This window comes from Balaenoptera borealis (genome assembly GCF_965194805.1).
Source record: "Balaenoptera borealis genome assembly, chromosome: 11".
Lineage (NCBI taxonomy): Eukaryota > Metazoa > Chordata > Mammalia > Artiodactyla > Balaenopteridae > Balaenoptera > Balaenoptera borealis.
In genome coordinates, this window is record NC_138868.1 from 46,965,602 (window position 1) to 46,989,799 (window position 24,198).

Sequence of the window (24,198 nt, forward strand, 5' to 3'; positions counted from 1 at the left end):
TAAGCTCAGAGTGACTTTTAATATGCCAATCAATGTTAATAAAACACAAGTCAAACAGACTAGTGCAAACATGTTTTAAACCAAAATAGGAAAACAAACAACAGACAAATTCTATTTTTTTGCAACAACTGTTAGCCAGTATTATTAGTCAAATGGCTAATCACACATAAAACATATTTTGTGATCAGCTTGGGACAGTCAGAAGTCATTCTGGCATTTCAAATAGCTATGTACAGTATCACCAAGATTAGTTTATATACACAAATATTGAAGAGAAACCAGGCAAAACATTTAAAAAACAGACTAACAATATAATCAAGTACAAAATGTGGGTGGAGGGAGGAAACATTTTTTAAAAAGAGTCAGGGAAGGGCATTATCAGGAAAAAGTACAAAACCAGTAATAATTATACTACATTAATACAGCATTCCAAAGGGGGGGGGGAAAGGTGCATTTCTCCAATGCACTAGCTTCAAAGTTCAAAGAAAAAAAAAGGCAAATAGCTGCTTTTCATCAAGAGCAGCTATATATTTCACATAATTGTTTTAAAAAGAAAGCCTATTAACAACGATGATTGTTTAATGCTACAATTTTACAGCAAAGACAAAACTAAAATAGCAGCAAATTCACAAGGCAATACTTCCACAGAATTATCATTCCATGGTTCATGCAATGCCTACAAAGTGCTCCCAGTTGGATATACAAGTATAATTCACAATTTTAAAAAAGAAATATAAGATTGACACACAGGTACATTGAAGGCTGAGGAGTACTGAGTCTCTTAGCATTTCCCTTTTCAAAGGGAGAATAGGTATGTAATAAAGCCCTTGAGTCCTTTTTTACAAGTCACTACAGGGACAGATACCTTTTATTACAATGCAACAGCTAACTATAAGCAGCACACCACCACAGTGGTTAACCCTGGAAAGGCTGGTGTAACATCCAACAGTGACTGACATCCTACAGAAGACAGACTGGTAAAACTAGACAAAAGCCTGATATAGCACTGGTCAAAATACAGCTTTTAACTGTAATTCACAAATAAAAGTCCTAAAAGATATTTCAGTAAAACTACTGACACCGACTGAGAAAGTAATTGCAAACTGAATTCTAGCAGTGATTTCAACCTAGCTTCCTCTTGTCACAGTTTTTTTTGGGGGGTGGGAAATGAGTAGTTCAGTATATGGTAAGGCTGACAGAGCGGTTCATTTTCTTTCCAATAAGTCGAGATGTTCTATTACTCTGGGTGGTTGACCTGGTGGCCATCCGGTCAGTGAAGAGTGCTCTTTCCTCAGCCGCAGCTTTTGCCATCTGGGCTTTCTTGAGTTCTCTAAGAACGTAAAAACAGGAAACAAGACTTTTCACCTACTGTATTAATCCTAGGAAGGGATCCTAAGAGGCCAAATACAAACTACATTATCAGTTGGGAGATCTTTGCATGACATCATTACTCTAAGATGCAATTGAGGAAAGAAAAAATACAATATTGTGAAAATCTCTTTACATAACACAGACAAAAGGAAAATTCTACTTCCTCTTTATATGAACTATGATGGCTATCAAACTAATGGCAAAGGAACCTTTAAATATTTCAAGTCAGTTTTATTAGGTTAGAATCAAAACGGCAGCAATAAAGCAAATGAATTAGAATGATCATTCCAACCAGTTTTCAAAAATGTCAAAGGTCATTCAGAGCAAATATGAGAATCATCTACTAACCTAATCGACATTTATTTCATTCTTTCATAAAAATAAGTAGAATAGAACGTTTCAAGGAAAATGTTAGTTTATGGTTGAGAGTTTGGAGGGAAAAAACTGATACCTGCTTATTTTAGTTTTTGTGATAGTTTGGGGCTTGGGGATTATCACCACTGCAAATATATGCAAGTTTAAAAAATTTTTAAGTCCATAATTTCAAAGTTCAGAAACAACACAAATTTATAGGTCAAATACCAATGTAAAGCAGAAATCCCCAAACTTTAACCATATAACATGCCAAGCCACTATATTCTTCACTGATGGAAAGCCTAAATCATCTCTCATTAAAATTTGAGAATAAAAATGAGAAAGTAAAAACAAAACAAACAAAAACCCCATCACTTACTTCTGCAAAAGTGAATTTTTGAACTTTTCAGCATTCAGTTCTATTCGTAATTGTTCTGCACTCTTCCTAGAAGCAGACAGCAATACTGAATGCTTTACCAGTGCCATTGCTGAAGGTCTTCTCTCTGGATCTGGATGAATCATAACCTTAAAAAGAGAAGTAAAATTAATGTAAAGACATGCAATTTAATAAAATATTGAATCATGTCAATAAAGTGCCTCATATATAAAATGCTCACTTTTAGCAACTCTGTAAATTCTTGGGAAAGCACTTGTGGAATCCGAGGTAATCTACCCTGTCTGATTTCATGCCATTGGTCTCCATTTCTGGGAAGAGGCTCAGCACCAGCAGCACATACCACTGTGAGGGCAAGGGCAAAAATATCCGCTTTTGGTAGATGAGTATAGTTCTGTAAAATTAAAAAAAAAAAACTTAAGGGAATATAAAAATGGCCAAAATAAAGTAAGATTACACCTCAATGATGATTTGGGTGCGAAATAAACGAAATTAAAATGTCCAATGCCACACTTAAGTTTAGGAACTATTCAGAGAACAAGCTAAATTTGGGGAGATTATTATTTTTTTTAATGATAAAATAATATACACTCTGGGGTGGGAAAGTAAATACATTTCTAAAAGTATTTAGGCATTTCTAAAAGGCCTCTTCTTTATCACTAGCCCAACTCAACTCTCAGAAGAAACTCCTATCCCCCTAGGGGCATTCATATGAAAATACAAAACATACATACATCAACAAGTCAGAAATATGCATATACATATAAAACACAAATATACATATAAAAAGAACAATGGAATCATACACTTCATTTGTTCTACTTGTTCTATTTTCATTCAAAACTCTTATCAAGAAATATTTTGCAACACTCTTTTTGAAATAGCACTATTAACTATGTGCCATAATTTACTTAATCATTCCCTTATTGCTAAATACATATTTACATCGTTCTCAATTTACTTGTATATGACTGTCTCTGAAGGAGAGACTCCTAGAAATGGAAATTCTGGGTCAAAGAGTTTGTGATTTTAAAATGTTGAAAGATACTAACATTTTTTTTTTAAAGATTTTTTTGATGTGGACAATTTTTAAAGTCTTTACTGAATTTGTTACAATATCGCTCCTGTTTTACGTTTTGCCGCGAGGCATGTGGGATCTTAGCTCCTCGACAAGGGATTGAACCCGCACCCCCTGCATTGGAAGGCAAAGTCTTAACCACTGGACCGCCAGGGAAGTCCCAATACTAACACTCTGATCCCCAAAAAGGCAATGCCATTTTAAAGTTCCACCAGTAGTGTATGGAAATTTCTCTTTTACTGCAACTCCACCACTGTTGAATATTTGCCTTTGCTGACTTTCGCTAGATTAAATACATCCACAGCTAACAGTTTACACTTTCTATTTTGTATTACCTTTCTACCAGTTATTAACTTAAAATTTCAATACATCTGCATTTATAGTTTTCTAGCAACTGGTAAGTGTTACAAGGCAAATGGCTTAAAGGAGAAAAACTACCTCCTGCAAAACTTCATTTGCAAGAAAACGGCTATCACCCTCTTCAACTTGTGGACTAGAGATCCTTGTTACATGCCCAAGGTCACCTAGAAGTATTGAAAAAAATACAGTCAAGAATTAAAACAAACCAGCCTCTCCCTCTTTATTTTGAGGAAATAATCTGGTTATTTTTCTTTCTTACCTATTTTAAACATAACTTTGTTGGACACCCAGTCGTCTTCATCTCCTTCTTCAGAGGCAGCATTTGGGATTGAAGTTCGAGATATGAAAATATTACCTGTCAAACAGTTATTTAGGTAAGCCATACTAACAGTTAACAGTTAAACCAAAGTTCACAAACAAGTCATATAACAGAATCAACCAGAAAGCTTTTAAATATATAGATTCTTATGTGTTCTACCCCAAACCCAGTGAGAATGAAAATCTCAGGGGACAAGAACTGGGACTATATTTTCTAGGAATATATTTTCTGGCCTAGCACTGGTCCTTGAACACTTGGAAACCACTGCATTAGACCCTTGTCACCTACACACTGGTCTTCAGCAGTTTTAATTATTCAGAAATAATACAAAAGGCAATTAACATACTAATTTGTGATGCTGCCAAAGAACAAATTTTAATCTAATGCTACAAGGCTGGTGTGAAAAGAATAAGTCATGTAGCTATTGAGTTTGGCTGACCATACAGCATCTACATCCCAATGAGGTTCTGTGGTTCACTATTTCTGCTGTACACATTTTTTTTTTTTTCTAATTCAGGTAAGCTCATGATTAACATAAGTTTTAGTGGCAGATTTTATTTTAGTAGTTTTATCAATATAGTATAGAATTTATAAATGTTACATTCACTAGAGTCATCTTTCCAATTTTGCTTTATTTACAGGACAACTTATTTTATGGTGGTATTTGTAAATTTAAAACTTCACACACCTTAATATTTTCAACTTTTGTACTTGTAATATAAGCATCCACTATGTTTGTCTGACATTTAATACAAGCTATGAGTGAGTATGGGCAAACCTTACTGATCCACATTAACTGCCATCAGTTCAAATATAGTTTTTCCTTTTTGAAAATAAACATTTTAGTAAGTTAATGTACAAAAATTCTTCACATACTTCATATAATTAAGTTGTGCAAAATGATTTAAATTCCCATGAATCACACATATTTCCATAGATTAAAAAAGAAAAAAGAAAACCATCTCATTAAATTCAACTTAAAAACACCTAGCCTACAATGTTTAACTTAAATCCATCAACCTTTTAGTTATAACTTCTAATTTATAGGATAGAGAAAGGAATAAGCTAGGAAGCAACCAGTCAAACCCAGAAGAAAGGATATCTTGCAAGACAAGGTCTGTATTATTATTATTATTTAAGTAGGGGAAGGGTAAAACCCAAAAAAGAAAAATGGATTTAACCTGGTGTATTGCATGGTCCTGAAATGGATACTAGTTTGGACGAATCAACTGTTAAGGACTTTGGTCAACTAGGAAAAATTTTAATATGATCTGGCTACTAGATGAGATAAAAATTTACTGAAATGGAAAGGTAGAGACAGAGACAATTGTCTTTAAAAAAAAGTTATAAAACAGTATGTACATTATGATGTTATTTTTGATAAAATGAGAGGGATTTGCACTAAAATGTTAGTGTAGGATTCACTTGCATACATTTTTTAATGCAAGATAATCTAAACGCATGTACCATTTTGTTTTCTGAATAAAACAGTAACATTTTGATGGCATTTTACAGGCTAGAAATACCACCATGTTTGTACAGCACGTAAGTTTTCAAAGCATCTTCACAGCTCAGTTTATTCTAATAACCCTGTTAGCAGCACTGACATTATAATTGTAGTTCCAAAGATTAATAGAAGAATGGGGATTTAATTTTTTTTTTTAGTCCAGCTTGTCTATATTTTAAAATATTCTACAATGTACTAATTACTACTTCTGTAAAATACAATTTTGTTTCAGTTTAACCTAAAATTATGTAGGCCTACACCTTGATTCGTACCACTGCTCCTTTAGTTTGAAACCTCATAAGCCTTTGAAAGAATACTATGAGGTTGTTCTGAGCCATAGTATGGTCGATCTACTAGAGCCAGTTATATATAAAAATCAATTTTTTTAGCTGAAAATGATCTAACGGTAAAGAGAAAAAAAATAAAACCACTATGTTCCTAAACTCTCCAGTGCTTATTTATCTACAACATTTTAAATACATTTATAATCACAATACATCTGTCATTTTGTTTTCTGGGTCATACAGTGACAATTTTATTATTTCTTTTACAGACTAGAAATACCTCCAGGTTTGTAGTACCTATGTTTTCAAAACGTTTTCACATTTCTCATTTTATTCTAATAACCATGTTAGTGGCACCAGCATTAATTTAAAATTATGGATCTATAGCCTAGTACAAGAGACGGGCTTTAAACACAGGTTCTTTTAGTCTCCCCAGAGTCCCACTCCGAGACTATGTGGTTCCCATAAGATGCAGCACATTTTTTTTCAGCTTTTAGTAAAAATGAGTTTGTTATTTCAAATTTGGGATAACAAGGGAAGAGGTGATGGGAAATAAAACAATACTAATAAGTGGGTCAAAAATCTTTTAAAACTAACAATGAAAAAACATAGTAAGATGTTTATGTTCCCATATTATTTTAATGAAGTCATTTATTCTCTATAACCCTAAAGAACACAAGTCAGAGGATCTATAATACTTACTAGGCTTTATATCCATGTGAACCAAAGACATTGAATGAATATACCTCAAGCCCCGGCCAACTTGCAAAAGGAGATCCTTCAACTCTGCTTCTGTAAAGTAACTCATGCTTCTGTAGTTTTCACTTATGGCATCAGCTAAACTTCCACCTAACAAACACAAGAAAAATTAGAATTTTCTTCTTCCTGAACTATTATTTTTCTTCCACCTTTACTGTATGACCACACGCAACCAAGAAAGTGACATTTTATATAGGACCTATTCTCTTCAACCTGTTTGTGAAATCAAAATTTTATTTATTCTTTCAGTAGGTAATACACTCACATGGGTACAAAGTACAATGTAAAGTCTCCTCTGTCTTATGAATACATACTTCAGCAATGCACCTGGTTCTCTTTCCCAGAGTAAATCAATGTTATCAGTTTCTTATGTATTCTTTTCAACTCCTTTTTACACAAGCGATAACATATTTTCATTATCTTGAAGATCATTCTCTACCAATATACAAAACTACCCCTTTCTTTCTTGTGTCTACAGAATTCCACTGTATAATTGAATGGTAATGCACTAACCAATCCCCTAATTGATGGACATTTAGAAATAATTTCCAAGCCTTTAATACTACATACTGTGGTCTCAGGAATAACTTCGTACATTGGTCATTTCACACATATTTAGTATATCTCCTACAAACAAACTGCTGGGTCAAAGGGTATGTACAATGTAATATACACATGCATAGTGTATGTGGGAGACAGTGTTTTATTACATATAGAATAAATTTCTGTAGCTGAGAGGGCCATTTCTGTTTATCCTGCAAAAGAGCTTAGGGTTGGTATTCACACCATCAGTGCCAAGATCTGATTGCCTCTGAAAGCTCACATAAAATAACAGTACACTCAGTTTCTAATTTCAAAATGGCTAATACTTAACTTCTGCTAGCATAAGCTTATGTAAATCTGGGGATTTGGAAGATAAATCTGGGGCAATAACACACACACACAGAGTACCCCTTAGAGAAGGCTGTGCCAATTCATACTACCATGTTTAATGTGTGAGAATACCTGTTTTCCCACACATTTAACAACAGAGTCTAAAAATTTTGTAAGTAAAAAACAGTATCTTAGTATCGTTTTAATTTATACTACCCTTACTATGAATTAAGAACATAGCCTGCTTTTATAGAATCAGCCAAACCAATTATCTAATTTGTTTATACTTTAAAAAACTTTAAGTTTATACTTAAAAACTTTGTTTATACTGTCTCAGAGGAAACGAGGAGTTATTGTAATAAATAAATAAACCACTTCTGTTTAAAGCTTAGTTGGGAATAATAAAATCAGAACCAAGGTAATAAAATCTAGGTCAATGATATACTACTCAGAAAAGGAGGTCCTATAATTTGAACAAGACTGAATAACAAAACGTCAAATGTGTTTAAAAAAAATAAATAAATCACACACCTGGAGAGTTTAGGATTAAGTATGTTTTCTGAACTTAACTTGAACAAATCTTGAACTGCAGGAAGAGGGCTCCAGGAGGGAGCAGGTCAAGAAGCCTGTCAGACAGGTGAGCTTGGAGTCCTAGATCAAGTTTACCAAGAAATAACATGGCTGCTTTTTAGTAGGTCTAGCAACTATAGCTAGGCCAGTTCCTTCTATCTTGTTGCTGAAAGGGCAAGAGGTAAGAAAAGCAAACCACTGATCTGATATTTCAGGTTCTCTTCCCCTATCGATCAACATTTTTCTACACCTGTTTATCAAGAGTAGAAATTCAGTCTATCACCAAACCAAGAAAAAAGGCTCAAAATGCAAACTACTTTTGAGACAACAAGGAAATTCAGTTAAGATAAAGGATATCAGTTAATCAACACAACAAATGAATGATAACAGAATCCTTCCCTGTGAAACTGTAGGAAAGGATCTAAAGACCAGGCCTATTAGGACATTCAAGGGTTTATGTGGAGATAATGGTGGAAAAGGGAAACAAAAGAAGAGCTCACAAATGTATCTAGATAGCCTCACTGTCTTTCATCTAAGCAAAATAAACAACCATACAAAGAGGCAGTCCTACTTTACAGAGGTCTATTTGTTTTTTAAAGATCCATATTCCTTAAGTGTTTTACAATGCTCCAAAATAATAAGCTATTTCAAAAGATTATTTTATAATCTAACTTTATTACAGGACAAGGTCTCTGTAATCTGAGAGGGTTAGCAAGATGGCTCATTCCCTCCCAACTCCCAGGCCCAAGAGTTTTCTCAAAATCATCTGAATGACACAACCATGCATCTGGACTGTGGCTGAAATACTTAAGACAGCCAGCCACATCCAACAAGGTGAGAGGGAGAAAGAAACTAAAAGGAGATGGCGTCTAGCAAATATGGAGGGGAGAAGGTATTACGGTAAAGTTGTACTATTATTAAATGCAGTTACTAAAAAATGGAGGTTAAGAAACACAAGGCCATGGGCGATAGCTTCATAAATGTTTTGATGGTATGAAGAGAAACATTTCAAGAGATGTGTGAAACGAAACAGCAGCAATGCTGTATACTGAGCACTTATTCTTTCAAGGGTGGAGATTAAAATGACAACTCAATGAGAAGTCAGGTATGAGAAATGAGTCTTTTACTTCTGTTTGTTCATTGTTTTCAAATACAGAAAACCTGAATCTACTACCTATACCACTTATTTATTCACAAGCTATGAAATGGCTGGTCTTAAGAAAAAATGAGAATCAACAAAAATAATCTTTGCTACTTGACTGTTCATTAAATTCTAAATTCTCTAATATTCACCGAAGGTACACAGAAATAAAAATCCATCATATATAAAGATTTAGGTATTTAATAACAGCTGTCTGTAAGAATCAGAAGTGAGGCCGGGACTCTGGTAAAGCTTTAATAAAAAGGAAGGACACACGTTAATTGCTGAAGGACCTGCTGAAATTCAAAGCTATACAAAGGTCCAAAGTTAAACCTCTATAAATGCTTGTTTTAGGGGGGGAAGGAAGGAGGGAGGCACAACTAGGGAACTAAAAGAGCATAACTCTTACTTTACAGAAACATCTCAGTGGATTCTAGTGGTAAACTAGGTTGGATAGATGGAAGGGGGAGCAAGATTCAACAAATGGCTAAATTTTTATCAATGGAGAGTCACTGTCATTTTATGAGTAACCAATATCAGTTTTAGCAGCACATAAAATGAAATGGAAAGGGAAGGCTAGATGCAGGGAGCCTGGATTATTAACTACTATATCCCCCCCCACACACTATGCTAAGTGCTAGGGATACCAAAATATATATGGCAAGGCTGCTGTCCTCTCAAGAAAATCAGTTTAATTTTAGTAAAAGGCACACAAATAACACGCACGGTTCTACTATCCAGGTAGCAAGAACAAGGTTTTCAATATTAACTTCCACGTAAGAATTACTTGCACTTGAAATTCATGTTGAAATTCAAAGATCAGGCTTCTGATCTTTGAATTTACAAGAGATAAAAGATATACAGAATTAGAGCAAGACTTTAGATAAAAAGAAGTATCTCCTTGGTGTTCATTTTCTTGAGCTTACGAGTTTACAGGGGAACCGTTGTATTACTCACCGTTACAATATTCATTCTGTATAAGCATATGATCATCTTCTGCCCATGCAGAGAAATATCGAACTACATGAGAATGTTGTCCAAGCACTGCATGAGCATATACTTCTCTCAAAGCGTTCTGCCTAGAAGTTTGAGATTAAGAGAATGGTAAATCATTTTTATTCAAGCCTGAACTGGTTAATTTATCTGAAAGTTCATAAAAGAATCTTGACTTCTGGATCTATCATTATGCTGAATGACAACTTGCTTGAAAGAGAGGGAGTTAAAACTCTGTACCAGATTTTTCCAAAGACTTCCATTAAAGAATGTTAGAAAGAAGGAAGCTTGCTGGCCCTAGGATTCAGAAAAGATGAAACTCCACTTTACTATGAATTCATGGATGCTACTAGAAATAAGAAATTTAAGTTAGGCTCCAAGATCAGACCCCTTATATTATTCTACCAAGTCCAGTAAGAACTAATGGCAAAAAATGAAATGGATCTGATTAAATCATTACAACTTCTCAAACGTTAAAGAATTAATTAAATTCAATGATTGACCACCTAAAACCTTAACATTTGTAACATCATACTGAACAAAAGAGCAGAAGGCAAAATCTTTAATACATACTCATCAACAGAGCCAGCCAATGGCTTTTTTGATCGCTTTATGGCATAAATGCATCCATCCAGCCTCTTCACACATTTAAACACAGAACCGAATTCTCCAGAGCCAATCTTCTCTAGCTCATGAAATTCTGTTGTATACCGTGACTTCATATTGCTTTCAGTAATTGTAATTCTCTGTAATAAAAAGTGTATCCATATATATATATATAAAATACAAAGGTATGAAAATGATTTTTTCACTATGGTGATAGCACTATGTGTGAAATTTAAAAATTATATCTTATGTTTTGCAGGTGCTCTGTGGGAATTGTTCCATTTGTAGATGTGTTTTTGATGAACTTGTGAGGAGTGACAAATTCCGCATCCTCCATCTTGACTCCTCCCTAAAAATTATATCTTATGTTTTAACATGCATATATGGTAGCTTGCATATGTGGCTTATTTAACATGTATATGTAATAGCTTGTTAAGATGTAGAAAATCAAATTTCAAAAACAATAAAAAGAAAATCAAAAGCTATTTACTTTAGCAGGTCTTGTTTCATCTTCAAACTCATAATCACTGGCTTCCATGTCTTCACCACAGGAACTGAAAAATATTATTTTTTCCATCAACATATCTGACAGATACATCAACTAGAGATCCAAAACTTTATCTAACAGGTATATAACAAAATGAAAATTTAATGAATGAAAACAGAAAAGCATTTAATTGTGTAATGACAAGATACAGCTCAACTGATGGAAATATTGTTCTTGCTTAAATACACCACCACCACCACACATATCAAAATTAAAGCCTTTGTAAATCAACCTTCTCTGCCTGTCTCATTTTGACAGCAGATTTCCTACTATCTAGGCTTTTTATTCCTTCCTTTCCCACACCACTCTTTTCCACAGGTGATTACTGAGAATTGCTAGTAATGGAGAAAATTCTCAGTGCATAAACTTCCATGTCATTCAGTTGAAACTAAATTTTAATAAGTATACCAAACCAATCTTGGGTGGTTGAGGGACCAAACTGTTGAATAATAAATAACTTACTCATTCCAGTATGTTCTCTTTCTTCTACGACACTGTCCTGAGGAATGAAGTAACACAGAATCTGGAGTAAAAGGATTAATATTCACTTGAGGAGTCTGTCGTATGTCAAATTCCCTTTTTCCTGACTTTTCTGTATCCATGAATAGAGAACCACCTCGGAGTTTAACAGAACTGGAATCGATTCCTCGAGCTTTGGAGAGCAAACTCTAGGAGGGGGAAAAAACAAATGCTTAGGATCCAAGTGCTATAGCCGGCCTTCTCAACCTAACTTTCAACAAGGCTTTCACGAGGCTGAATGTGTAGGTCAAAGCAACACACAAGCCTTTGTTATCTTTCAAGCAAAATAAACAGTGGTTAACTTAGGAGCCTGAAGCTGGATACTAACCACCTTTTCTGAAAAGGCCAAGTAAAATAAGGTCTCTAACCCCAAAAAGAATATGAATGCAGACTAAAATTAAGTTCATTCTAGAGGATAAAAGTTAACAAAACCTTTCAATCCATCTAAAAATGGAAAGCAGTCAGGGAGCCCTATAAAAGCTCCCCTCCCCCATCCAAGTAGGGTTTGAAAGCCTCCTCCGTAGGACTCCTCCCCTCACTTCCAGAGGGATCTTGCCGTGGGCAAGTCAGCTAGCAAACAGTAGAGCACAAAAGCACACATCCTCCTGAGGTTTATGACTAGTAACGGTACTGAAACTGACTCACTTAAAAAGGTGCATTTCCTGCATTAATCTTATAAATGCGGCACCTGTCTTAATTTCGGGAAGTGTCCGTTTTAAAATATTCTGTTACTTCTAAAGTTCTAGAAGTGGTCATCGGCTTACTCACTAGCCATTCAGCAAACAGGTGCTGAACACCTACTTCTTTAAGATACCTTATCAACAGTATATGAAAGCCTGAGGATCCAGGCAACAACACCAATGCTGGTTTTTAACAGTTGGACGTTCCTAATCCTGACACTCAGGCTGACCAAACTTGGGAATTGCAAACCCAATGCTGTAAACAAACGCTTACCCAATAAATATTCTGTCCGGAAAGAGGCTTAAACGCTACCCCTGAGTTATTTACGAATCTTTTTAAGACTGTAAATGCTTGAAGGCCAGCCTTTTCTCCCAAGTCGAAGCGCAGTCTCCCTCCGTATCTCAAACTTTCCCCCATAAGGCCACCTGATACGAAACGATAAGCGCATGAATTTTTTTTTTTTCTTAACCGAACTCCTGCGTGCGCCGCCCAAATTACAGGACCGATCTCTGCGTTTAAAAGGCACCAGATGGCTGCGGCGCTCGGGAGTGTCAGGTGGCCGGGCCAGGACCACTCGAGCATCATTCCAAACCACGTTATCGGTGCCACACTCCCGGCTGCCACGCTCGGGGCGGCCCCGACTGGGCGGGCGTCAAATCGTCAGCCACCTGGACGGCGCCGATCAGCCCCTTTGAAAGATGAAGAAGTTCCAGACGAGGCCCATTGTTCAGTTACATAATCTTAACGGACAACTTCTGGGCAGGGCCCAAAAGAGGGGCTGCCAACTTTTTTGTTGCGGCGCAGGAGAGCGAGCGCGGGTGCGGCCCGGCGGTTATGTAACCGAACCCGGGCAGCGCCGCGCTCGGCTCCCGGCGCCACCACTGCCTTTTTAAAAGGCTGGGCCGGCGCGGGCTCGGGGCGCCCCGGCAGCTGCGTCCTCTCACCTTGGGGGTGTGCGGCGTGTCGAAGAGCCGCAGCTTGCGGAAGGTCTTGTGGGGCGGGGTGCCCGGGTGGTCCGGCAGCGGCGAGCAGGGGCCCTCGCCAGCCCCGCGCTCCCCGCAGCCCCGCGGGGACGCATCCCCCGGGCCGCCGCAGCGCACAGGCGAGAACGAGCTGCCCAGAAAGTAAGCGGCCGCAGGCGACTTGACCGGCGACGAGGAGCCGAAGCCCTCCTCCTCCCACGAGTCGCCCTCGGCCCCGCCGCCCGCCGCGTCCGCGCCCGGGCAGGCGCCCCGCAGCAGCATGTCCTCCTCCAGCTCCCCGGGGCTGCCGGGGGCCGGGCCGGGCGAGCGGCGGCGCTCGGGCCCGGGCTCTGTGGGGCTCCGCGCGGGCGGCAGCGGCGAGTCAGGCTCCTGAAAGGCCGAGTCCTCCCCGGTGCTGTGGCCGCTGCCTTCCTCCTCCTCTTCCTCCTCCTCCTCCTCACAGTCGCTGCTGGGCGAGAAGATCAGCTTCTGCCGCAAGGTGCAGGAGGCCCCGGCGCGGAGGGGCGGCGGCGGCTGCTGCCGGCTCAGGAAGCTCATCGCGCCCACGGGACTGGGGCGGAGGACCGGAGAACCTGGGCCCGCGGAGTCCAGGGCACGGCCTGCCCAGGGGGCGGGTCCGCCACGTGCGACTGGGCGCGCCCGGTGGCCGCGGCGGCGGGCCTGCGCGGCGCCTCCGGGACGCTCGGGGCGGCGGCCGGCGGGGGCGGCGGCGGCGGCGCGGACTCTTCTGCAGAGGCGGGGCGGCCCGGGCGCCGAGGCTGGGGTCTCCGCAGGTCCAGCAGCAAGTTCGGGCTCCGCGGCTTCCCGCGACCGTTAACCACGTGAGTGCCCAGTCCACCAATCCCCGCCCAGCCCGGGGTTTGAAAAAAAAGGAGGGCGCGACGTAGCCCGCGGGGGAGGGATCAACTACGCGATTTTGGCGCGAACCCGCTGGCTCCGCCCCCCCATCCCCCGCCCCCGCCCCCGCCCCCGCCCCCCGCTCGGCGCGGATCCAGGCCTGGGCGGGCGCGGTGCCGTGGACCTATGAGCGAGCTGGATGGCTGGGAGCTGGGTCCGGCACCGCCCGGATGGGGCCGGGCCGGGGAGCAGAGGCGGCCCTCTGGGAGGAGCGAAGGGTGGGGACTGGCCTAGGCCGAGCGTAGCGCCGGCCTGGGCACGACCTCTTCGCCGCCCTTCCGGCTCCCCGGAGTTAGGAGTGGGACTTGCGATGGGGGAGCGCCTCCGGGTCCCTTCGGGTCGCGGGGAGCGGGGGACCGCCGTGGCCCTTGGGCGCTGCCCAGGGAGACCGACCTCCTGTCCCGCATCCCTTTGGTGCCGGGCCCTGGGACTCAGTGGGCGTGGCTGTGGGGAGTCTGGTTCCAGGGTCGAGGGCTGAGCCGGGAATGGTGCCTCCGGCCTCTGGACCCTTGCGAACCGTGTGCAAATGGGTTAGGCCGACACCGAAGTCAGCCGGAAGACGGACGCTCGAGTTCTCGAGGCGAGGTCACTGGATGCGGGGCGACCTCTGAACCTCAGTTATCCCCCGGAGAGTCTGTTAGGGGCCGGTGTGTCCGCAGCGAGGGGAGCGCCCGCAGGCTATGGTCCCCTCTGCCGTCCCCGCTCTCCACCGCCCGCCCCCCACTTGCCCACAGTAAATAAAGCAGCACCACACTCGGCCCTAAGCACAAAACCAAGTGCCCACCACGCGGCCACGGTGTTTATATTTGTTTGCCAGCACGTGGGCAAGTGTTGGCAAAACAGATTGGCGCCGCTCGCTGCAAATTTCAAAGCAACTTGAGAACAAATTTCTCTAGTACTCCGTCAAATTGTGATTTAATCCGTCCCTTACTGTCGCACATAGAAGTTTCTGACAATTTTTCAGTTGTGAGTAACCCCGTAATGAATATTGTTCCTTCTCGTGTTGTTTTTCCTCTGTGTTTTGTTTTTTATTCTTTAGGATACATTCAAAGAAGTGAGAATTACTGGCTCAAAGTATATATAAACTGCCAAACTGCCTTCCAGAAAAAAAAAATTTACGTTCTCACAAGCGGTGGATTAGAGTACACCGTTGGTGAATTCTGGACATCAGTGGGTACTTAATGTTTGTAGATATAGTTTTGTTGTTTTGATTCGTATCACTGGACAGTTTTCATGGGCTTAATGGCCATTTGCATTTATCTCTCTTGTCTGTTTTTCTTATTGTGGCACTTTATGGATATTAACACCTGACCATATATGTTGTTCTAACACTTTTCAAAGGTTAAACTCAAGGTGGTTTTTAACAATGGAAACACATCTTAGTACTTATCACATGGGAAATTCCCTGAGATCACATAACTGAAGAAGCAGTGAAGGGTAAACAGTCGTCTCCTCCAAATATTTGCTAACTGATGTATAAATGTGTCTTTTTTGTGTGTTAGTCCAAACTTAATTTTAAGCTCTCAGAAGACTGGAACTCAACCCTTTTGTATATTTCAGAGAGAGGTGTTCTCTGATGATCCGTGGCCAAAGCCAAGGAGTGGTTTTTAGCACCCTCCCTCCAACACTTCTCTCCTAGTGAGAAATATAAATTCTTTGATACGGATAGTTGACATTTTCTCAATTTCATGTGAAGTGTAAATAAAAATAACTTTAGAAAACTTCTGCTCTTTATTGATCTGTAACATGAGTTGTATGTAAAAATAGTGTGCTTCCTAGGTAAACAGAAACTTTAAAGCTGAGTAAACACCTCTCCAGAGCGAGGTTTTTGTCCCTAAGCCTCTCCTATATAGGAATCCTGTATCCTCTATATCGCTACGCATGCAAGCTCACGCTGGCCATCCCCCCTTCACTCTTTCACAACACCCTGCTTTATTTCCTTAACAGGCTTATATCTATTTCAAAGTGTGTTGATTGTTTACTCCTATTCCCTTATAGAAAATGAGGTCCTTGAGTATAGGGACATTTTCCATTTGTTTATTGCAGTATTCTGATGTGATTTAGGTGCACAATATCTTCTGAGTGAATAACAGAGCCCTTACTTAAATATTTGTTGATTGGCTTATTTTTCTCTCTATATTATTAACTCAAATGGCATAGAAGTCTCCGACTCACCCCTGCAACCCCCAGACCAAGTCCCCTTCCTGGAGGAAGGCACTCTTCTAACATTTTTTTTTTTTTTTATAAATTTATTTATTTGTGGCTGTGTTGGGTCTTCGTTTCTGTGCGAGGGCTTTCTCTAGTTGCGGCGAGCGGGGGCCACTCTTCATCGCGGTGCGCGGGCCTCTCACTGTCGCGGCCTCTCGTTGCGGAGCACTGGCTCCAGACGCGCAGGCTCAGTAATTGTGGCTCACGGGCCCCGTTGCTCCGCGGCATGTGGGATCTTCCCAGACCAGGGCTCGAACCCGTGTCCCCTGCATTGGCAGGCGGATTCTCAACCACTGCGCCACCAGGGAAGCCCTCTAACATTTTTTTGGGTTTTGTCACCTCTTAACTTTTCCACCTGTCTGCTTCCCTGAACTGGGAGGTTCTTGAAATTGGCTGGGGCAAAAGGACCTGGGTTCCGGATGGGAAGGGAAGAGTTCTTGGTTCACACCCAGGTCCTCACACAGAATAGGAGAGGTAAATTCCCAACAAATGTATAAAATTACTGGGGGAAAGAAGGAATTTTTTTTTTTTAAGTATTGTTAAAAGCAGTAATCAGGGCAAGAACCATTTGACTTTCGCCACTTCCATGTAAAATAGATATTCCCGGCTCCAGACTTTACACTGCACCCGGCATGGACTATGTAACACTCTTTGTTTACTGTCTGGCTTCTCTTCCACCCAGCGCTGAGATCGAGTTTTATTTGTCTTTAGAGCTCCAGCAACCAGCAATGTGCCTTGGCCCCAAAGAAGGTTCTTAATAAATGTTTCTGGAATAATTAAAATGTAGTGTTCTTTAAAACAAAAGTGGCAAAATGAGTAAGAAACCCAGGCCCTGCCTCCTCCAGCTGAGAACAGGCACAATGTTACGGTTTAACTGCAGCAATGTCCTAACTGAAATTCTAAATGATTGTTCCGATTTTTAAAATTTCATGCTCCTCAGAGTACAGCACTCACTGTACTAAGAGACAGGGTTACGCCCACCTGCCCCAGGGCATATCTAATTCAAATTTCCTGTTCTTTCCCTACCCTGTGTTGTTACTAACTGTAATGTTGCTAGGCAACTTTTGCAGAATCCACAGGCTTGTGGTAATGTTGTAATAACTGAGCGAAAATTTTGCCTCTGGGTATTGAGAGAACAAACTTAACCTGTTTATCTCCTTTAGACTGATGATTTAGCAAGTAAAAGTCTTTTTCATGCCACTGTTGTCAGCCTATTCACCTTCCTTAGCAGCAAAATAAGCAAGATTCCTGCCCTGAAGATTTATAATTGAGAGTCCTGAATCACCTTCTCAAATACTTTTTTTTTAAATAAATTTACTTATTTTATTTGTGGCTGCGTTGGGTCTTTGTTGCTGCATGCGGGCTTTCTCTGGTTGCAGGGAGCGGGGGCTACTCTTCATTGCGGTGGGCGTGCTTCTCATTGCGGTGGCTTCTCTTGTTGCGGAGCACAGGCTCTAGGTGCGCGGGCTTCAGTAGCTGTGGCACGAGGGCTCAGTAGTTGTGGCACATGGGCTTAGTTGCCTCCACGGAATGTGGGATCCTCCCAGACCAGGGATCAAACCCGTGTCCCCTGCACTGGCAGGCGATTCTTAACCACTGCGCCACCAGGGAAGTCCTCAAATACTTTTAATATATACAGCACATAAATATATGTGCATATTCTCATTAACATAAGCCATGAACTTTTGAATGAAAAGTCCTTCAGAACTAGGACCTAATTTTTCACACTGATGTAAAGTCTCTAGGAATGTTTGTTAAGACTAGCCAGATTTTACCCAAAGCTGAATCCTTTCCAGTTTATGTTTTTGATTCTGGAGAAATAATAACTTTTTCTAAAGAAGAGCCTACTCTGATAGATATCTAATTTTTTTTAAAAGCCATGTTGGTCAAATCTGTTTTTCACTTAAAAACCAAATAATATGCTAAAAAAGTTAAACTGTCTTTCTTCATCTTGCTTAATATCTTTACCTATCTCCTTCTGCTGGTTTTCTCAGCAAACCTCATCTCACTTCAACCCAGCTCTGTTACCAACTGCTGGTTGGCCCCAGGAATCCAGTTCTCAAACTAGAATGTGGTAACTCCTACCACTGCTCCTGTTTGACTTCTCAGGTATAGATTAGATTTCTCTCCTTTGTCACTTGCCTTAATACCCTCTGATGGATGACACTGTTTGACCATTTCACCACATGTTCATCAGCTTACTCTGATACAGAATAATCAAATCCAGTTCCTCCTTTGTTCAATGGATTAAATGTGAGACTAGCGTTGTCCCTGACGAATAGTGTTCAATAAATGTTATGTGTGCTTTTACTTATAACAGTGTTATTCGAGAATATTCATACTTGTTACTGGCTTTATACTCAGTAAATGCAACATGTGATTCCTGGTGTCACCAAAATAAGTTTGCTTAACGTGGATCAACAGTTAAAGTTTGTGTACAACCAGCAAGGATAATCAAATCAGAACAGAGATAGTATTGATAAGAACTTGAAAAGTATAGCTAGGGAAGAATGACCACTTGAAAGCTTGTATTTTAATGAAATGAGCATAATTTATTTTCATGCCTAATGAATCTTTAAGGATTACTAACATACTATTTTCATTTATCCTTCTGACATTTATATAAGATCAAGGGCAGATTCCATTACATGCAATTATATAGATTATGTACAAAAACTTTGAGGATCTAAGATTCTCATTCAGTTTTTTCTTGAGGGCTTCAACACTGAGAGACCGTGCTGGGGTGCTGAACAGTTGCGTCTGTACATACACAAAAGCTTGGCTATAACCAGTTTTGTTAGTGAAAGAAGACTTCAGGCCTGCTCCCAGTTATCTCAGCCTTTACACAGGCCCCCCTAATCTTCAACGACTTGATAGTCCACTGCAATCAGTAAGGCCTGTGGCAAGAATACTAACTTTAAGACTTTTCCCAAGAGAAAATACTGACCACTGGCCATATTATTTCTAGATAAGAGAGGAGTTCTCAACCCACATTTAAAATTACAGCTCTGTGAGGCAGTTAGCCAAAACATCATGCTTCCTATTTGCTATTTTAGAACTTCTTTTTACTGGAATGGAACGAAGTAGCCCCATTTTCTCCAATATTACTTGCAAAGGGCTGCTTTTCTCTCTATTCTTCATGAGTTTCAATAACTGAAAAGGTCACTTCACAGTGGCCACAGTTATAAACAGGAGGAATCAGTAAGTGAGTGCCCAACAGAATGCCGGTGCTAAATACACAATCGGGTAATTGATTAATTGCCTCTCCTCCTGGGTTAGTGACATACACAGGAAATGACCCGGATGACCACGAGTTGTCTGCTGGCCACACTGTGATTATCTAAACCAGCTTTGTTCAGATTACTGCCGCACAAAAGATGTGATGACTCCTCTCCAGTGAGACAAGGGGCCCAGTCTCAGTAGGAGAGGGAAAGGAGATAAGGCAGACATCCCATGCTGGTCTTTTGTGAAGCAACAGGAGTGTGTTTGGGTATTGCTATGTTTTGATGACTCAGTGGTGAGTCAGTTTTAAAGTTCTGTAAAAGGCCTTGTTCAGCTCAGACAGGATTGAGAGATGAGCTCATCCAGTAGCTAGTTGGATAGAGAATACGCGGCAGTGTGGGAGACGATCAGCTGATTGGTGGTGTAAATATGTACATGGAAAAAAACATACCAGTGAGGATGGACTAGTTCCTGAATGCAAAAATCAACTCTACCTGGCATCTTCTATTGAGTGCGTGCCATGTTCAAGCGCCATCCATATCCTACACACTGCCCCTACTTTTATACAGGTCAGAAGATGAGAAATGTCCTAAGTGCCACAAAAAGCTGGAGTGCTTTGAAGGGAGCTGGGAAGGCTATCGTGCCAGCTATATGGTAGGCACCGAGCCAGATGCTTTACATATTTATCTTATTTAATCTTTATAGGAACCGTCCAAGGGGTATTTTTATTCACATTTTACGGATGAAGAAAATGAAACCCAGACACGTTAAATGCCTGTATCACACAGTCATAGAGCCAGCATTACTGAGACTGTATTACTACTGACTTAAAGAATAGCTCTTTCTACCCTGTCAGGAATGGGGTAAGGTGAGGGTGAGAACTCACTGGGAGACTTGATGGAGACAGTGTCACAGGACCCAGCCGTGGGCCAGGCTAGTTGTACAGTGTGCTGCTAGAGTCTGGACCGCAGGGCACACTTCCTGTACGGCGTGATTGAGGGGAGTGGGAATCAGAGACAGTCAGACTTGGCACCTCTACCTTTTTGTTATACCATAAAATCCACATGTATTTTAAATTCTAAAGTCAAGAGGAAAGATTATAAAGATTGATACTATGCTGTGTTGCAGAGGGTTGTCTGCTATGGGGGTGGGTGTAAATTGGTACCACTTTTAAGATTTTTTTTTAATATTTTTAAAAAATTAATTATTTAGTTTTGGCTGCGTTGGGTCTTCGTTGCTGCGCGTGGGCTTTCTCTAGTTGTGGCAAGGGGGGGCTACTCTTGGTTGCGGTGTGTGGGCTTCTCATTGCGGTGGCTTCTCTTGCTGTGGAGCACAGGCTCTAGGCATGCGGGCTTCAGTAGTTGTGGCACATGGGCTCAGCAGTTGTGGCTCACGGGCTCTAGAGCACAGGCTCAGTAGTTGTGGCATGTGGGATCTTCCTGGACTAGGGATCGAACCCGTGTCCCCTGCATTGCTAGGTGAATTCTTAACCACTGCGCCACCAGGGAAGTCCCTAAAAGATTGTTTTGAATATTTCTGTTACAATTTAAATATTTATAATCTTTGACTCAGCAATGCTAGTAAACATTTCTACAGGTTTGCAAAAATATATAAAAGAATGTTTATTGTTGTATTAATTCATTCAGTAAATACTTAATGAGATTCCCCTATGGGCTTGGCACCCTTTTGGGCACTAGGAACACAGCAGTGAAACAAAACAAAGTCCTTACTTTCATAAAACTTTGAGGCCTCTGGTGGAGACAGACAATATATAAGTAAACAAAGGTACAAAAAGTATCAAGTAGTGATAAGTGCTATATAAGAAAAAGGGAGGTGTCAGGGATTAAGAAGTGGTAGAGGGTTGGAGGGAGGTGCTATTTTAAATAGGATGATCTAGGAAGGCCTTTCTGAGGAGGTGGCATTTGAGCAGGAATCTGAATGAAGTGAGGGAATCAGCCAAATGGAGATTTGGAGAAATTGTGTTGTAGGCATTGTTTAAAATACCAAAAATTGGAAGCCACCCGAATGTCCATTAAATAATAAGTAACCACAGTTTGCAAAATAATGAGATAGAGCTATATGTACAAAATGAAAAGATATCTAAGATACGAAGAAAAGGTTGCAAAACTGTATAATGATTCAATTTTAAAAAATTAACCTAGTGTAAATATATTTACCACAGGGAAGACATTTGGAGAAATATACAAAATTATCAAAAAATCTCACTTCCAAAATGCCTAGGTACCAACTAAAGAGAGAGCCAAGAGGAAGGCCGTATCATTGCTCTAAAACAGGATGGGGAAGGTGGAATATGGCACAAGTCCTGGAGACCCATACCCTGCCTTTTCTGACATACTAGAGGTCTCCTCTCTTTCTGGTCACTGATGCCCTAGCCCTCCTTCCCTTTCCTCGCTTCCCCACCTCCCTATCTCCCTCCCCTGGCTTTGCTCTTGGGAAAGGAGCCTGTGCTTCTGTTTTCTTAGCCTGGTTACTTCATCTGGACTGGTCTTCCTGCAGGTCTCAGACAAGCAGCTCTGTTCTCTGGCTGCAGTCTGTGGTGAGGTGCTGATAAGGAAGGGGCTTCCAGGAGCCCTCTGATTTATTACAGGCTCACTTTTAAACACAGAATAAGAGGCTTTGTCCCTGGTTACCAGCTTCAGAATCTTAACTGAGCCAGGAGCTCAGTTTGGGACGTAGGATTGCTCACACACGCTCCTGCCAATTCTGACTGGATCACCTGCCTTGCCTTCAAGGTTTTTGAAGCAGCCCAGCCTTGTGTTTGATGCCCACCCACCACTACCAAGCTCTGCTGATTTCCAGGGTCTTGTGTGTCTGTGTGCTTGTAAACCAGTGGTTAGAAACAACAAGAGCACAGAAAAATGGCGAAGATGAAATAAAGACACAAAACATGTTCTGTGCTCCTGGATTACTTCTAACAATTTTTCAGTTGATTATTTTGGATTTCTAAGTAAGCAATCATATAATTGATAATTCTGTCCTTCTTCCTGGTATTTATGACTCTTACTTTGTTCTGTTGTCTAATTGCATTAACTAACACTTCCAGAACAACATTAAATAAGAGGTGAGGTGTTCAATGGCTGGTTAGCTCAGTTGGTTAGAACATGGTGCTAATTATAGGAGAGGTAGAGAGCATTCCTGTCTTGCTCCTGACTTTAATGGGGATATTAAGAATAATATTGGAAAAAAAGAAGAAGAATATTGGTTGATAAGATACGGTTATGTGTATGTGTGCATGTGGACATGATTTATATCTGTTAGGGAAGTATTCTTTTCCTTTTGTCAGAATATTTATGAGGAATGAATATTCAATTATATCACATTTTAGCATTTCTCTTAATTATTATGCTTTTTCCTCTTTTTAATTATTTATGTGGTGAATTAGATGAGTAGATTTTCCTTCTATTATGCCACTCTATTCTTCCTGAAATAAACTGTAGTCAAGTTGTTTTCAGAACATACTGCAAAATTATGTTCATGTATTTCATGTAGGCATTTTGCATCTATATTTATATATGGAACTGGTCCATAGTTTTTCTGTTGTACAATCTTAATAGAATTTTGGCTTCATGAAACACTGGAATGTTTGCTTCTTTCTCTGTGCTTTAGAACAGCTTTAATAGTATGAGAATGATTGATTCTGTGAAAGTTTGAAGGATGTTGCTCATTAATGTGTCTAGGTTCAGCTTTTTTTTTTTTTTTTGAGGTATTGCTTTTTTTTTTTTTTGAGGTCCTGCATTGTCTGCTTTGTTAATGAACTTTTATTTTTTCTTATTCAGCAGTAAAAGTGTTTAAGGTCATGAGTTTTCTTGTGAATACAACTTTGGCTGCATTCCATAAGTAATGTTTCATTGACTTATTTTTAAAATAATCTATAATTCAACTTTTTTAAACTTCATGTTGAGGTATAATACACATACAGAAAAGCAAACATATCAAAATATGTACACTTTGGTGAATATTCACAAATTCAACACTCAGATTAAGAAATAGAACATTACAGCTACATAGTTTACAGGGTCCAATGAGAAATGAAAATGCAATGTTCTAGTTTTATTAAGAACTTTAAGATGGTGACAGCAGAGCATTAACCCACCAGTGAGGCCTTTCTAAGTGCAGGGCCCTATGGACATGCCCATGAAGCTAGAGCTTCAACTTCCCTCTGGACTTTCTTCTCACCCCCAGCTCCCCTCCCTACCAAGAGTATCCACTGTCCTGACTTCAAATAATGAGAATGGTTTGGTCCGCACTCTTAGGTCCAGCTTCCTTTGCTGAACATTATATTTATAAGGATCATTCATACTTTTACATGCAGTTGAAGATCATACATTCTCATTGCTGTGTACTTAAAACTAGTCTATAATTTAGTTTTGGTCTGTCACTGATTGAAGAGTTGTTTAGGAAAACTTGAAAATTTTTCTTAGTGATTGAGTGCATTAGACTGACTAAGTTCTAACTTCCTAGTCTCAGAGGTGGAGCTAGAAACAGGCTCTTCTTCCTCCGAATGAGCAAGT

The 24,198-nt window shown here is 40.3% G+C and overlaps 2 protein-coding genes across 3 annotated transcripts in view; one reads left to right on the plus strand and one right to left on the minus strand.

Moving 5' to 3' along the window:
• Positions 1 to 13,876, minus strand: WEE1 (WEE1 G2 checkpoint kinase; the record flags this gene model as incomplete). 2 transcript variants are annotated; one of them, XM_082341509.1, is made up of 11 exons in its annotated part: positions 1 to 1,330; positions 2,105 to 2,250; positions 2,343 to 2,513; positions 3,636 to 3,721; positions 3,817 to 3,912; positions 6,370 to 6,516; positions 9,968 to 10,089; positions 10,577 to 10,749; positions 11,100 to 11,163; positions 11,619 to 11,824; positions 13,301 to 13,876. In XM_082341509.1, the coding sequence occupies 11 exons, from the start codon at positions 13,874 to 13,876 to the stop codon at positions 1,177 to 1,179; spliced, it is 1,941 nt and encodes a 646-aa protein (XP_082197635.1). In that variant the 3' UTR covers positions 1 to 1,176. The 2 variants fall into 2 exon arrangements, with proteins under 2 accessions (XP_082197635.1, XP_082197636.1); XM_082341510.1 differs by lacking the exon at positions 13,301 to 13,876 and adding an exon at positions 12,630 to 13,223.
• Positions 13,599 to 24,198, plus strand: part of LOC309606617 (uncharacterized protein) — a gene marked incomplete at its 5' end in the record, with an annotated part of 15,377 nt that continues 4,777 nt past the window's right edge. The window contains 2 exons of the mRNA XM_082343920.1: positions 13,599 to 13,699; positions 13,782 to 14,160. Of these exons, the coding sequence (XP_082200046.1) occupies positions 13,599 to 13,699; positions 13,782 to 14,160 (480 nt within the window). The remainder of the gene's footprint in view (positions 13,700 to 13,781; positions 14,161 to 24,198) is intronic.